The 17,343-nt window shown below is 34.0% G+C and overlaps 1 protein-coding gene across 1 annotated transcript in view; it reads left to right on the forward strand.

The window, feature by feature from the left end:
- Positions 1 to 15,579, forward strand: part of Dlp (glypican dally-like) — a 126,529-nt gene extending 110,950 nt beyond the window's left edge. Inside the window, exons 2-8 of the mRNA XM_083101903.1 lie at positions 430 to 600; positions 5,734 to 5,876; positions 9,278 to 9,526; positions 9,960 to 10,128; positions 10,519 to 10,924; positions 11,263 to 11,432; positions 11,558 to 15,579. Of these exons, the coding sequence (XP_082958029.1) occupies positions 430 to 600; positions 5,734 to 5,876; positions 9,278 to 9,526; positions 9,960 to 10,128; positions 10,519 to 10,924; positions 11,263 to 11,432; positions 11,558 to 11,913 (1,664 nt within the window). The 3' untranslated portion in view covers positions 11,914 to 15,579. The remainder of the gene's footprint in view (positions 1 to 429; positions 601 to 5,733; positions 5,877 to 9,277; positions 9,527 to 9,959; positions 10,129 to 10,518; positions 10,925 to 11,262; positions 11,433 to 11,557) is intronic.
- The last annotated feature ends 1,764 nt before the right edge of the window (positions 15,580 to 17,343 follow it).

The raw sequence follows: 17,343 nt of genomic DNA on the forward strand, positions 1-17,343 counted from the left end.
ATTTTTTCTTCTAATACATGTCATTGTATATATTTTCAAAATATTTCAACTAATGATTGAGATTCATGGATGCAAAAATAAAAATTTCACGTGCAATTTATAAAGTATTTCTTCTTTCAATATTCGATTAATACTATTTTTTAAATTCTAAATCATAGAAAAAAAAGTGGATGGTTTACATATCTTTAAGAAATAATATCACTTATAATGTTTTATTCATATCTCACACAATATTTATTTATTATTTAATTATTCCTTTATATTTATTACGCTACAGCAGATACATCAATTGTCATTTTCCGAATTTGATAAAATTCGGACAAAGTAAAAGAGAGAAATATATATAATATTATCGAATATGTCAAGTCGTTTGACATACTATCTCGTCAGAATACTTTGAATTAATCCATGTCTCTTCTTCTTCTACAGCGAAAGAGCTAAAAGTATGCGGCAGCGTGAGAAGCGGTGGCCAAGTGTGCTGCTCAGCCGACATGGAATTGAGACTACAAGCGCGAGCACGTGACAAGCACGAGAAGGCGACCAAGGAGACTCTCAAGAGAATGCATCAGGTGCTGGCAACGCGGGGAACCAGGTTTCACGGTGAGTAACATCGCCTTTTTCCGATTTTGTCGATAAGGGAAACTCGCGATGCAGCAGTGCCATGCCCGATGAAAATATGATTCACGTCAATATCAGTGACATTGATTTATGCGATTAATACAGCTTTTCTCTCTCTCCCTCTCTTTTTTATTTTAAATCAATAAGCAGAGAGAGGGAAGAAGCTATCCTCTGTTATTTAATGTCAAAGGAATTTAAGGAACTATAAAATACTCAGAGTTGAACGAAAGAATATTATCATTCTGGAAAATATTATTATTGTTGATTTTCGCGATGCAGCAGTGCCATGCCCGATGAAAATATCATGATTCACGTCAATATCAGTGACATTGATTCATGCGATTAATACAGCTTTTCTCTCTCTCCCTCTCTTTTTTATTTTAAATCAATAAGCAGAGAGAGGGAAGAAGCTATCCTCTGTTAATGTCAAAGGAATTTAAGGAACTATAAAATACTCAAAGCTGAACGAAAGAACATTATTATTCTGGAAAATATTATTATTGTTGATATTCGATGAGATATGCGATTTATTGCCTTGACTTTAGAAATCTTTAGGATAATGGAGATGAAAATTAAATTTTACATTTAATATTCGCGATAACAAACTTCCTTCGTGTCCCCGATGAAAACTTCAACGTATAAACTATTCTTCCACTTTCCATCTCGCCAGTTTTATTCGCGTTACACGGACGAAACTTTTTAATCGCCTTATTCAAATCCCTTTAATCCACTTATTCGAAAGTAACGCGTTGTGCTCGTACATTGAGGATCCGGAAGTAAAGTCAATATTTCGTAGTAAGATTCGAGTTTCTACCAGCTGAAAGAACGAAAGGAAAGGAAGGAATTCTTCGTTTTGTATATTCGGAGAAATCTTTCGAAAGATTGCAATGCTTCTCTTTCGCGAGAACAATGTAAGATTACGAAATGGATTTTTGAATACACAGAAAAGAAGAGAAAGAAGTTAAAATCACGAGAGAGAAATGGAATATTTTTCTTTTGTAGAAAAAAAAGTACAAACATTGTTATTATGCTCATGCAAAATATATAAATATATTTAAAAAATATAAAAATTATAAAAACTTACGATCTTATTTTTTGGTAAGCGTTACAATAAGTACGAGTGCTGCAGAGAGTGTCTTTCCATCCTTGCCGGCCACTCTTACAAAGTTTAATCGACAGGATAAGGATCATCCTTGAACATTGTTCGAGGATTCAGTGTCTTTTTAACCCACGTGCTCGAATCTACAATACTCGATCGAACTTTCGTCCGTCTTATATCTCTCACAGTGGGCTTATTGGGCCGGAAGGAATGAACAGAGGGATGGAAGAAGATTTCAGGGATAACGGCAGCGCATGGCTCGACACTCAGGAGTGGATGTTGACGACCTCTTGCTGGAGCTTGCGGGTTTCTCCAGGCCGAGAGTTCCAAGTGAGCTTGCAAGGTTTTTTTCTAATTAAAGAGGAACCGCAGGCCGCATCGATGAGAGGCTCACGAGGACCATACTCGGACTCTTAATGCAGATGCTGTCTTGTGTGCGCGCTCGAGGAGGCATCTTCGTGCACATTGTGTTGGGCGAGCGTATCGGCTCGATTGTGTCAACATATGAAGAGAGAAAATAATGACACACACGTGCATTATTTAGCGTGGGATTTATTTTAAAAGAATCTACTTTAAGAGAAATTTAAGAATCTCAAAACAAATATTAAAAATTGAAAACAACTCTTACTTTGGAAAGGTATATCGATTACAAATCCGTCGAAAAAATCCACGTACACGGATAGGAAGAAAAATGCGAGAAATATCTCGTATATATCTTTTACCGATAATCCATCAGTCGAGGATAAAAGCTCGCGCAAATAAAAGCGTCTTTATTGATTTGTTACTTGGCGATTTATTGGAGGAATCTGTCACGCGTCTTCCATCGCGCAAAATAGTGCGAGAGATTCATTAAAATATCCGCTATTTTCTCTCTGCTTCTGACGATATCTCCAAAGTATTTCTGCATATTCGCATTTGCATACATTTTTTAGATAAACACCTGCCTCACATATTTGATTCGCCCGACTTTGCATGACGAATACATAATAATGCAGTAATAATAAATACACATGATATTCGCATTTTCATATCATCCAAGTCACTATTTATTTTTTCTTTTAATTTCATTTGCAATTTGATTTTGTAGCGTTTTCTTCTCTTTTATTTAAGATATCATTATATACATAAATCAATTGCGTTTTATTTATTTCACGCGGTTTTCTTCCATCGACACGTGTAACTCTCAAACGTCGCGATAACGATAAGAACGACCGTATCTGGGATGTATCTGTAACTTTGTGAGCCGCAAACAAACATGATCGCATCTAATCCACCGTTTGCTCCGGTGCAATTAATAGTCAGATGTTGAACGCTAGTGCTCCGTTGCAATTAGCATCGGTGCGACAGGTAGCTTTAACAATTCACGTAATACTTGAATATCCTCGGAGTGCCTGTGTGTGTTGAGAACGGTAATTATTCGAGCCTTCCCTTTTCTCCCCCTCTGCTTCTGAAGCCGTTTCCACTATCCATTGCCGTAAGCGCCAGCTGCGTACAAAACAACTTTGAGAAACAGAGAGAATTTCTTCGAAGACGTCAATCACGTATAACGAAATGCGCAATTTCTTCGTGCGTTTAAATAATTAATATTTAATTTTAATTTTTCTTATTTTTGTGTACATTATATTTTATAAAAAAAACGCAATCTCTTGTTTAAGTACATTTTCATGATGCTATATTTTAGTATAAGAGTAATAAAATATAAGAAAATAATAAAATATAAAATAATAAAATATAAGAAAATAATAAAATATAAAATTTAATATAAGAAAATAATAAAATATAAAATTTAATAAATCTTTGGAGAGGTAAAATTGTTGGAAATAAGATTGCTGTGAAAAAAAATATCTCGACTGTATCTGGCGCCGGCTACACAATAAATAAGAACCGAGGGAGACGATTGCCGGGACTGTTAGCTTCGGTCACGAAAGGCATATCGCGACGTTGTGTGGAAACTTGGGTGCATAAGTTAACGGAGTTTCTGCGAAATCCTCCCTATCGTCAGTTCAACGTCTAGAATATCGGCGAACGGAGAAAATCGCATTGTCTTCAACATACCATTCTCTCCCTTGCAGAATGTCTCGCGCAATAAGATATTTAGGAATGCTATTGTCCGTCAAAATCATTATTTATGACGAGATAATTTATAAAATTAATTAATTGGATGTGAAAATTAAGAATTCGCGTGTCTCAGAGATTCATACAGATTCGCAAATTGTAAATCTACCTATAAAAAAGCATTAATACTCTAAATAAATTTGTTTTAAAAATTTCTTTTTATGCATACATAATAAATGATACATAAAATTAATGAAAAAATAATAAAAAGATAATACAATACTCTCCGATAAAATTAATGAATTATTATATAGAGTAAAAGGATGCAATATGTGCCCAATTAATATAAAATACACTTATTACGAGCAGATTTTATTGATAGTTAAAATCTAGAAAAATTTATTAATATTAAGAATTGCACCAATTTTTTGATTAATTGAAATATTCTAATTATAAGATTCAAATATACGTACGAAACATTTTGTCACAGTGCATAGCTTGTAATGTGTAAAGTAGAGATCTACTCTAAAGTGAGTAACGTACTCAGGTATTGGTTTTAGGTAATGGCACCTCAAAGAGCCTTCCGGCCTTGAAAGCAATGTCCAATGGAAAAGATGAAAGACCGGTGAGAAGCCTTCGGGTAATTTTGTTAAGCGGGATCATATTAGAGACACCCGGAGATGCTTGAAAGCCAGAACGTGTCCTAATTTTCACGCTATAATTGCTGGCATTATATGGCCGTTTTTGTGTTGACGGAAATTGATTTAGAAAGATTTTTAAAAGAATGTGATAAGGATTTTAATCAAGTCGTCGTCAGAAAATATTAATTTATCGGAATAAATTCGACCTTGTCCACGCATAATTTATCTTGATCCTTGAATTAAATATTTAATTAACATATATTCTTAAAGATCGTACATGTAGATAAAAATTCTTATCACTTTTAAATTTATGTTTCGTTTAAATTATATTTTATTTGGAAATGATAATACTTTTAATTTACATTCATATCGAGGTTTTATTTTAATTTAATATTTTTCGATTTATTGCCTCATCTGTCTCTGAACTATTGTGCTGAAAAATTATTTCCGCAAGCTACAACTGTGTCAATGATCTAATAATAAAATTCCATCGATATTTAAATGTCACATTTACATATTGCTATCGAAATGTCACGTCAACGAGGTAGCATTATCGACTCGGTCTCGCGACTGAAAAAAGTCATAAACTCTTCAGAAACAAAGTGCGTGTAAGTACATCGAGAGCAAGATAAACAGCGTTTTTCCGCCCTCTATCCACCTCATTCCATCGTCTCCTTCGCCCACCGACGAATCTCCTTATCGTCACTTCAGCCGCGGGGAATGTGATTAAAATTCCTTTTAGCGACGAGCCTCCGGCTCTCTCTCTCTGTCACGAGTCCGCGACGCCTGTACCCGCCATCGTGTCGGAAGAGTGTTGTAAAAAGCACAGACGCAATCGACGTCGAGAAAGAGAGAAAGAGAGAGAGAGAGAGAGAGAGAGAGAGAGAGAAACGAGTAGTTGCCGTTCGTCAAGCTTTTAATTCGCGATACGACCACCTTATCCCCGTCGCACCCCCATTCGCACCCTGAAATCTCGACTAATTTCCCATTTCGCGCTCAGTCGCGATTTTCTGTCGAGAAAGGCGTCAAAGCGCCGGGAAACTTCCGTCGTGATAAACCATTTCAAGGTTTTCACGGAGACCCTTTTGCTTCTTAATATATGAATTATATTACTGATACATAAAACGTTATTAAAAATATAATAAAAAAATAACAATCTAATTTGAAAGATAATAAATATATAAAATTATATATATTATAAAATTATATATATTATAAATAATATTAATAGTGACTTTAGAAGAATATTATCGAAATGTTCAAAAAAATTTGGCGAGAATATACATAAGCAGAATTATGTTACATATGCTTTTTTTGCAGGTTTTTTCAAGGATCTAATAACAGGCAGCAGACGAGGCTTTCATGAAATGTTCAAGAAGACCTACGGCATCCTTTACGAACAGAACGCGTATGTCTTCACAGACCTCTTCAACGAGCTGGAAAATTACTACGCAAGGGGAACGGTGAGCATCCCTCTTTCTTTTCTGTTTTTTAAAAGAATTTGAATTTTACAAAGTTAAACAAAAGAACATTAAATACAAAATTTTATTTTAATTGTACTTTAATTGTAATTTTATTTAATTTATATTAAAACGGTATTTGCAATATATTTAGTCTGCGTTTTGCCGTTCAAAACAAGTTTCGCATTTCTGAACGGAGCCCCTTCTATTTTTCGAAAATTTGGTTTTACGGAGTTACGTCTTTCTAACGTTAAGCAATTCATTTACTTCTCGTTTGATGTCGCATAGTGCCGCCGTGCAACACCGGTGAAAATTGCAATCGCGCGTTAATTTCCTCGCCATCTTCCGCCCTTCTTTACCCTTCGTCTTCGTCTGGTGTATTAAGCGCGAATAAATAAGACGCCGGGCCATGAAGAAAATTTCTAGAGCTACCAAGGCGTGTTCTGGGATCTAAAGTTTATTACAAGCTGTTCCGGGCAATTACGCTCGACGACACCTTCTCGGGGTATTAGGTAAGAAACATAAGATGTTGGGAAACGAGAAGTGTATAGGTACTCAATATATTTTTCGAAGGTATATATTTATAAATTATATATATCTGTGTAAAGTAGCATTATGTAGCATTTATGCAAAAAAAAAAAATTTATTGTAAGCAATCTATTATGTATTCTTTGATATCTTTTAATTATTTTCTAATTTAATCAAAGAAATCATAATTTTGAAATTATTTAAAATATGAAAAAAATTTGCAAAGAAAAAAGTTAAATTTTATAAAATAATATAATTATATATATAAGAGTTTCCCCCTATTTTATTTCAAAATCTCTGCTATTTTAAATAATAGAAAAAGATTTAGTTAGAAGAAGGTCATCTTCGAAATGCATATCAGGGCGTTAGTTTCGTTCTGACTATAAGCATGAAGAAGATTTGAAGGTCTCAACTTTTCTCTTTTGAAATGACTATTTTTTATGGTAGAATTGAATTTTTCGTGAAACAGCGTTTCGAGCAATCGAGAATAACCGTAACAATTTCTCGCATTGGATATGCACCTTTATTTCATCCTTTTCGAGCTCGAAAGTTTCTATTAGAATCGCTGCGCAAGCAATTCCATGTCTACAACGTTTGGCTTGCGTTACCGAAAATTGAGGTGGACTCGCATACGAAGGCGGGTTTAATCAAAGCCTTTGTCCACCGTAGCCGTTGTCTCTAAAGGGACTATCAGCCAAGTGAAAGTATTCTACTGTTGGACCTTTGAGTCCCATTACACCTTCTTGTAGATATAGATATTGTTATATATATAGTTACTTACTACCTGCTACTCTTGTCGAAGATTTCCCACAATTACACTACAATTTATTGAATTTTATAAGCTCGCTGCTCTCTTTTGACTCATACACGCGGACGCTTCCTCTATCGAGGTGGAATTTACATAATTTTACTTGGAAGCACGATTGCATGTTGTTGCACCAGGAAGCGCGTTATTAAAGGAACGAAGAATCCGGAGCAAACGCGCGAGATATAAAGTCCTGATTAGAAAGCAGAATACCAGGTTGAGCAATGAAAATAACAACACCGGATAGCAGCGAAATAATTAATAAGGCATAAAAATGTAAAGTATTTATCGAAAACCAATATGTTAACACATAAGCAGTACAACGCATCGACATTTACTTGTAGCATGTTGCTTGCAAAAATCTTCGCATTCCACCTGACATGAAAAATCGCGCTGATGTATCGCTTTAAGAGGCAAAGAAAACATAAAAGAAATGAAAGAAAGTTCTCATTAATAGTTTATTGTTATTTGATGATTTATACGTGACGTACAATTCATCACATGGCATCATAAATATATTTAAAGTATCATCATAAACTGCATGGAACTTTGAAAGAGAAAATAGAGTCTTTATGAGTATTTTTTCTTTTTCAAACATACAAGCACAGGGAGTCGTAGACATAAAGGGAGACTGGTATAAAGAGAAATAAATATACCCTTGAAACATTGCTTTCTTTTTAATTAATAAGTACTACACGCGTCGATTAAGACAGGATACACGTAGTCTATATTTATTATTCATCAATGCGCGACGTTGAAAGGGAGAGAGACTGGAGGAGGATGACGATCAGGACGAATTGCCTTGTCGATTGTCATTCAAATTACCTACTGGCGCCGTTCACTCGTACCTGTTTCGCGTTGGGAACACGATGGAGCCAAGTGTCGGTCATAGATAGATTGCATTATTGTCGCAGCACATCCCTAATAAATTTATCGAATATTAATCTGTTACGGATCGCCTCGTTCTTAATTCACAAATCGTCGAAAGAGATTTTCCAAAATTAATATTTCTATGGATTTCCCTGTAAAAATTAATTATGATTTATCTAATCGATTTTTTTTCATACCACATGCACGTTTATATTCCCGAAACTTTGCACAACACATACTTTACAATTGAATGGTGATAACACAGCTTAAAAAAATTAATTTTTTCAAACATATAAAAAAGAGAATGACTAATATTCTTATTCGTATGGACTGTGTAGTCGAATAATATTCTATAGAAAAGAAATTGTCAGGCTGCTTTCGATATTAAATATTTTGAATGAATTTAATATTCATATTTCATTGTAATACATGTAGATAATCAGATTAAGTGCTATGCTAATGTTAAAAGCATGTTTGGAACGGGAACACCCGCGAATTAAATTATATTGAGTCGATTTGTTCTGTCTTTCTCTTTTTCTCCTCTTATTCTCGATGTACGAAATCACGGCGGCGAAATCGAATTCTTAGTAGACACTCTTGTATTTTAATTGCGCGAATAATTGCTGGAAATCATTAATACTCCATTGAGCCACCGGGCTTGGCGTCTCCGGTTGTCGACTTTCGATTAATCTGAATTATGATCGGGTCCAGCCCAATTTATTTGAGGCTACGAGGATCGAATAAATAGTAAACGGAAAAAGCGCGAGTCGCTCCCTTAATAATCGAATTACCAAATTATTAGTGACGACTGGGATGTGATTTGATGATAGCAGTTACATATATCGGAATCAAATTTATGTAAATTGGGAAACAATTTGCAATTCTACTTATACATTTATTTTATGTATTTAGTATTTCTCAGAGTTGTATGTGTATTTTCTTCTTTGAAAAAAATATGGTTTCATTTTATGGCATTTAAAAATCTTAGAGTTAATTTTATAATTAAATTAAATTAAATTAAAAGCAGATTAATTACGATTAATATCATTTATTAAATATTTCTTTCTTTAAGGGATTTGTTTGGGAAAATAAATTAATTAACCAAAACTTTCTATACCCTTAAATAATGTATGTGGGATAGAATAACAACAGAATAAAATGTATATGTGTGTAAGATTAAAATTATTATCTTATGTTCCAGGTGGACCTCGACGATGCCATGGATAATTTCTTCAACACTCTCTATCAGAAAATGTTCACTGTACTCAACAGTCAATACAACTTTGACAATAAATATCTAGAGTGCGTAGGCGACCACATGAAAGAGATGCGACCGTTCGGAGATGTACCGCAGAAATTGGGCGTGCAGCTCAAACGATCCTTCGTGGCCACGAGAGCCTTCAGCCAAGCTCTAACGGTCGCTGCAAACGTGCTAAAAAATATGCAAACGGTGAGAGATCTGCCGAAACATTAATATCAAGATAAAAAGTCGATTTAATTCGAATTTGCAATATTCAAGTAATTTTCAAATAAATATTTATTATCTAGTAGATATTTAAGTCTATAATCTAATAAGAAGAAATTTAACTCACCAACTTTCAAGAAAATTGATGTAGATTTATTTGATATAATGTTTCACTTACTTTACATATATATGTTACATATATGTGATTAAAAATCTTGAATTAATTATATAATCAAAATTAAATAAAAAATATATAATTATATAAACAAATTAAATAGTTTAATAAATATTTATCTGTTTTATTCGTCCTTTTTTATTCTGTCCTACTTTAAATTTCTCCGAATGCTTCTTGCGGCTCTTACGTCATTACCTCGCGTAATCGCAACTGCAAATTCTAAAACGGATTCTTTGTTTGCAGCTGAAATCATCGCCGGATTGCGCAGCTGCCATGACCAGGATGACAGTCTGTCCATCCTGTAGCGGTATATCGGACAACGTGCTGGCGTGCGGCGACATGTGCACGAATGCGATGAAGGGTTGCTTGGCGCAACACGCGGCACTCGACACTGAATGGAATCACTTCGTCGGTGAGCGATTTAGCCTCGATCTTCTCCTCTCTTTTCTCTCAAACTATCGGCTATTATATCTCGAGAGGATACGGATTATCGCAATGTGTGTATGCGCAACGTGTTTGCATATCCTCGAGGTCTTTTTCTGTAGAGGACGAGTAGAGTCGCGTTCACGTCTCTTGAGACTTTTATTTAAAGAGTATTATTTGTAAAGGTGACACGATAAAAATATTAATACTAGTAATACGTTTTATATCTTAAACTATGTCATAAAAGCTAAGGAAATAGAAGAAACTTTTTTTCAAAAGAAGCATCACGCGCGCGTCCTATTTTTCTTCGTTCTTTCTTGTACTTCGCGAACGAAGCAATCTCAAATTCTAATTGTTTATTGTCATTCCAAAATTGCAGAGGCTGTGGACAAGGTCGCTGATCGGTTGCTGGGCCCATTCAACATCGAGGTGTTGGTGAGTCCGATCAATCTGAAGATCTCTGAGGCAATCATGAACTTCCAGGAGAACAGCCACGACGTGTCGCAACGCGTGTTCACCGGTTGTGGCCGACCGATGCTAGGTAGACGTAGACGTAGAGACAATCGCGAGCTGGAGCTGGAATCTTTGAACTTTGAACAGGAGACAACGGAACATCACAATCCCTCTACTGGGGGGGTCCTAGACAAATTGGTGAAGGAGATACGCCAGCGAGTGCGCGATCTCAAACAATTTTGGGTTTATCTGCCCTATCGGTTGTGTAACGAGGGTCTGATTGTATCGCCTAGTAACACAAACAATTGTTGGAACGGCACACACGTAGACAAGTATGCCTGAACAAAATTATACATGTATAATAAATTTATTTAGCAATGCACGACTAGCAGATTTCGTAATATTATAAACAATTTACATGATTTAGTTTTCTACATTTTACATACATTTTAAATATGTACTGTATATATATGATAAATAAATATTGTGTGTGTGTGTGTGTGTGTGTGTGCGCGCATGCGCGTGTGCGTGTGCGTGTGCGTGCGTGCGTGCGTGTGCGTGTGCGTGTGTGTGTGTGTGTGTGTGTGTGTGTGTGTGTGTGTATATATATATGTATAATTTGAATGATTGCATAATATTTTCTATTTTTACAAGACTATGATTCTTCCAGATATAAATATCCAGTGTCCTCGGATGGCGAAACTCAAGACAAGAACCCGGAAGTAACCACTACAGCGTCAAGAACGACTATCGTGAAAGATCAAATTTTCGCGCTTACTACTATCACAAATAGATTGAGATCAGCGTTCAACGGGCAAGACGTCAATTGGATCGACGCAGGTGACTATATCTGGCAATGATAATATATCAACACATCCTTAGATATTGCAAAGCTATCTGTGTGTCTTAAAAAATAGTATTTTTTATTTATATCAATGATAATCTCTATTGACTTGATTTGACAGAGGAAACGTCGTGGTACGGTTCTGGCAGCGGTTCTGGCGACGGTGCGTTCACCGATGACGAAGATGGTTTCAAAGAAGGTTCTGGTTACGAGCCGTCGCATGTGCCGGAGCCGGAATCACCAAAACAGCCGTCTCCACCGGTTGTTCATGAGGTCGAGACGCCGCCGCGAGTGGATATTGAGCCGCACAAGGGTACGGGTACGAGCAGCACGGGCGCGGATAACAATCAGACCACCGTTGTGGACAACAGCAGCGGTGCCAGTAGGCAGAAGATGTCGTTGTCCAGGGCACTGACGACGTACCTGGTACCGATAGTAGTGATGTGGTTCGGCGGTTGCCTCAATGACTTCCTGTGATCGTGTGGACTTTGCGATTCTGAGCCTAGCCCAGTGTAAATATTGCCCGATTGCGAACTGCAATCTCGATCGCGAGATTGATAGAGATGGAAAAGTACTCTCGATAGACTTGAATCGCGCATAGTGATGTCCTCTGAATCTTCTTGTTCTTAGAAGTCGAGGATATTTTGCGAACAGAGCATCCTTTGGTCCATTTCTGGACCCTCAATTTCAATATTTGCTAAATATGACCGAATATATGTATCGAAATCGATTCAGCGAGTATCGAAATCGTTAGTCAATCGACCTAGCACGGAGTATACGAATTTTCGTGGCCATAGCTTTTCGCCCGTTTTTTATAAACGGGCAAAAATAAAAAAGATCAGCTACTTGTTGTTTGGATGAAAGACATTGTAAGTATTTAGCGAGATAATGGATTTTACTAAATTCTTACAACAGTTTTTATCCCATCATGACGATGATAAGTAAAACTGATAGTGGTCCAAATGTTTAGAACCACGATAACGATTGTACGGCCCGCGAACTGAACGATTCAATCAACAACACTTGACAATTTTATCTCTTTTCATCAATCTATTTCTTGACTGAGGAAAATAGATATGTTTTTTGTTGCGTGTTGCAGGAAACTCAAAATATGAATGTACTTCCGAACTTGTATCTTGAATGATAATATTTCAATGCAAAAGGATTTCTATTTCTGTGGGATTTTTTTTAGAAAGAAATTTCTTTTATGCAAGCGTGAAATACAAGTGACGATATTGTATAATACGATTTTTTATTGTATAATAAAATATTATATATAATATGTTTATTGTAAAAACGGCGTTCCGCCACTTAAGCATCTTTTTTCGAATTTTAGATGTACATTATATTAGACTTTTATTGCCAGAATTGCTCCAAAATTTGAGCTTTTCGAATAAATAAATAATGATTGGCGGTAGAATAACGTATCTCAGTCTAAGATTGAATCTTTTTAAATATCTACTGTTTTGATCAGAACTCTACTGCCAACTGAAGAAATGCGAGTTTAAACACAAATATATTATCGATAATGCAAATAGACAAATTATCACGACAAAGACTCGTGAATAGACAAATTATCACGACGGATACATAACTCCCGATTGTATCAGATCTTTCAAAAGTCCTTAGATATATACTATCTCTTGATCTTATCAAGAATATTACTGCCAGCTTTGGACCTTTTTCACTCTTCTCATCCTTTTTACTCGTCTCATAATACCGTGATATTATTCCCGTTTGTCTGTTTTAGGCTTGAGAGACGTGACAAGTACTAACCAAATCGTAAAGTCAAAGATGAGATCGTTGATCAGAATGCGATTGCTTATCAATCATTGCATCGATAATCTCTAGACGAGCATAATCCAGAAGCAATGTAAACTCGTGCACCGACAATCGCGATTTCGCTGTATACAATAGTGCGGCAGAGATGTTTGATTAAATACACCCGATATACGTAAGACGATCCGAGCGAAGTATGTATACGAGCGGGACTGAATATTTATTAGTGTTCGTTATACGATCCATTCAGGATTTCGAATATGCGCGTATTCTGGATATGTGACAGGAAGCATGAAACATCAGAATCCTTGTTCTTGTGATGGCTTGCTGTCACGAATGGATTTTTAGAACAAGCTGCGATTTGTTATTTATACATTAAAACAGAAAATTTTAACAGCTTAACGCTAAGTGCGATAATTTAACTTTCATTTTACGTTAGTGTCGAAATGCAATCTATTAATATATTATTTTATTAGCTTAAAAGTTATAAAAAAGGAGAACTAAGAGAATTGCGGCGATTCCATAAATCCAAATGAGGATTCAACTTGGCTCACGTTGTACAGGAGATTTATTAACAGTGTTCTCGGCACTCGGTTTCGTCGACGATGAATATGATCCTTTTACTATGGAATAACATGCAATCAAATGGAAATAACAAATGACGAAAATAACGGCCTGAGAGGATTCCGAAGGGAATACATCCGAAGTTATTGCGAAACCATTGACATCTGAATAGACGGAGCCTTTTGAGAGGGGTAATTGATAAATGCAGTAAGGGGGGAGTGCATGAACTTCGGTTATTTCCATTAACGTTCGACTATATTCGGCACAATTTGACATTACATGATAATTCCATTGACATCATCGATTTTCAACTAGATTTTCACAGAAATGCTTAAAGAGTGTTTATTTAGAGAAAATCGCTAATGCCGCTAAATATAAAAATAATATGAAAATAATATTAAATAATATATAATATATATATAATATATTAAATAATATATATAAATTTAAAAATAATATAATAAATATAAAAATAATATGACATTAATCACAACACAACACACAATACATGTGAGCTAAACTTTGATGTCAATAATTGGAGTCAAATTATTAATCGATCATTATCGGGAATAACCGAATTCAACCGAAGTTCATGGAGTTCCTCCTTATCGCGAATATTAAAGCCCCCCTCGTCTTAATCAATAGCTAATGTTCCGTTTATCTATTTAGATGTCAATCTGCGAAACCGAGCCGTAACACTAGAATATTGATTTAATATTAATTTACGTAATAATTAATAGTATGGAAGAAAAATAGAAGATGGTCGTTGCGGTATAAGATGTAAATAAAGAAAGTGGCGATAAGAAGAGTGTGATAAGAATGCGACGCTTATACTTTCTGCGTTCGAAATGAAATATATGTACATGCGTCGAACTTTATAGAAAAAAGTGGAGAAAATTGTGTAGAAAGATATAGAAAGTATAGTTATAAAAAAAGAAAAACTTTTCTTTCCAAAATTATGTTATATGGGATATTTGTCGAGTGTGTGTTTGTCGAACTTTGTACGAACTGTCGAAAGAAATAATGGTACAAGTCAGTACACACAGAGAATGATAATACAGAATGTGATCATTGTTTATAAATATTTTATATTATTATAAATTAAATATATATATATATATATATATATATATATATATATATATTAAATATTTTATATATATTATAAATATTTATATTATTAGACACATAAAATTTTAAATTTCTTCGTTGAATTCTTTTTTAATTTAGTGAATAAATATAAATTATTATGTGTCGAATTGAATCAAATTTATAATTACTTTGATATAACAATGTAAAACGTAATTGTTTTTTTGTATATATGTATAAAAGAAAATCTTGTAATTGTGATTTTATATCATATTTTACATTTCAAATATTCTTGGATTTCCTTTTCTAAAAATATGACTTATATTATTGTGTTTTTTGACAGTTCGTTCCTTATTTGCCATTTTGTCGTATCGTTCGCGTAGCGTCGTAATATTATATATTAATTCGCAACAAAGTGTCAAAGTGATGCGAGAGAATGGCAGTCGGAGACGGGCTCCTGTGATAAAATCGAATAGATTGAGCATTATGACCGTTGTCCGTGCTTTTTTTTAACAGTTCGCTATTGAAAGCTGAAGGACACGCGAAGAACATTATTGAAAAAAAATCTAGTGAAATAAAATAGAATTTAATGGATACAAATAATTATTTGTAATTATATTATTGTAATATTATTATATTATTTTTATTATATTATATTATATATATATATATATATGAAAAAAAATGAAATTAATATAAAATTATAACACACTGCGTTTTGAAAATGTTTTGTTTGTGCGTGCGCGTTTTTAAAAAACGCTTGTACGAAGTGCCCGATTTTAATCATACGAATTCGTTGATTTTCACGATTTGTACGCATACATACATACATACATACACGTACACACACAAAGATTCATTCATACGTGATTACGATATTTTTCCTTGCCAAATTGTCTCGCGAAGAATGTTACGCATACTTTTATACATATATATATTTTATATTATTATAAATTAAATATTTATGTGTGTGTGTGTGTGTGTGTGTGTGTGTGTGTGTGTGTGTGTGTGTGTGTGTGTGTGTGTGTGTGTGAGTGTGAGTGAGTGTGAGTGTGTGTGTGTGTGTGTGTGTGTGTGTGTGTATATATATACAGGGTGTTCAAAAAGTCCCGGACCGGTTGAATATTTCATAAACTATGCACTTTAGAAAGAAATGTTTCAGACAAAAGTTGTATGGCTTGAAGGGGGCCATAAGATGGCGTCATTGGTTTGACCTTGAAAAGTCGTTTGAAGGTCACCTTCAATTTCTTAAATGGAACCCCCTATTTTTTGTTACTTATTCTTGTAGCTTATCTCGAGAGCTTTCCAAAACACTATAATAAAGTATTTCTTCATTGAGTACTTTTCGAGTTATGAGGCTTGAAATAATTTCTTAATTTTACATAAACCATAAAATATCTAGTAAAATATTCATTTTTCGATTATCTTACCTTAATACTTTTATGTACAAAATAATGAGAGGAATCAATTGGTGTAAAGAAAAAACATAGTTGTTTCGAAGAAAAAATATGTAATTTGCAATTAACAATTACATATTTTTTCTTAAAAATAACTATGTATTTTCTTTACACCAATTGATTCCTCTCATTATTTTGTACATAAAAGTATTAAGGTAAGATAATCGAAAAATGAATATTTTACTAGATATTTTATGGTTTATGTAAAATTAAGAAATTATTTCAAGCCTCATAACTAAACATAAATAAAGCATTATTTGATACTGCTGATTTATGTCCATTATCTCGACAACAAAGCATTTGCGACCATATGTTCATATGAACATTTGTTCTTCCTTTTTATCCAGAAACACGCTCACAAATTTTTAAAACATACTTTTGACTCACCCTGTATATATGTATATGTGTATATGTATGTAAGTATTGTATACATATAACGTATTATTCTTCTTTCTTTATTTTTTATTTTTCTCCTATCCTTTTTCTGAGATGATAATACATCGTCAAATATGATGCAAGGATATCAAGAAACATAAAAGATGGTAAGTGAGAAAATGTCTTTATTTTTTAAAAAGTTCGTATTAAGCAGAACGCATCTTGCTTCACTGCAATCTTAGTAAAGAATATTCATCCTCAAAGTGTATCGTATTATGTTTTTATTTTTTCACTATTAGAGATTGAATAATTTTGAAATTTTATATAATTAATTTGTTATATATAATAATTGTTACATATAATTTTTGTAGCTGAATTTTTCGCACATTTCGTTGTTCCTCTCTTTTATACATTTATTCTCATTATTTTGCGCAATTCTTTGATGTAAACACTTTGGCAGGAAACGAATTTAATTAATAAAATATATATTTAATCAATATACTTTATATAAAATTGTTTAGATATAAAATATATATTAAAACGGTACTGTTTTGTGCAGCAATTTTCAACAAATAAATTTGATATCTTTTTACCTTTTGTTTAAAAGATTATGCATGGTCTGTATGTATGTTTTTCATGTTTC

This window comes from Camponotus vicinus, unplaced genomic scaffold (genome assembly GCF_025532165.1).
Source record: "Camponotus vicinus isolate PSW18456_S1 unplaced genomic scaffold, iyCamVici1.0 SCAF_6, whole genome shotgun sequence".
NCBI classification, from domain to species: Eukaryota; Metazoa; Arthropoda; class Insecta; order Hymenoptera; family Formicidae; genus Camponotus; species Camponotus vicinus.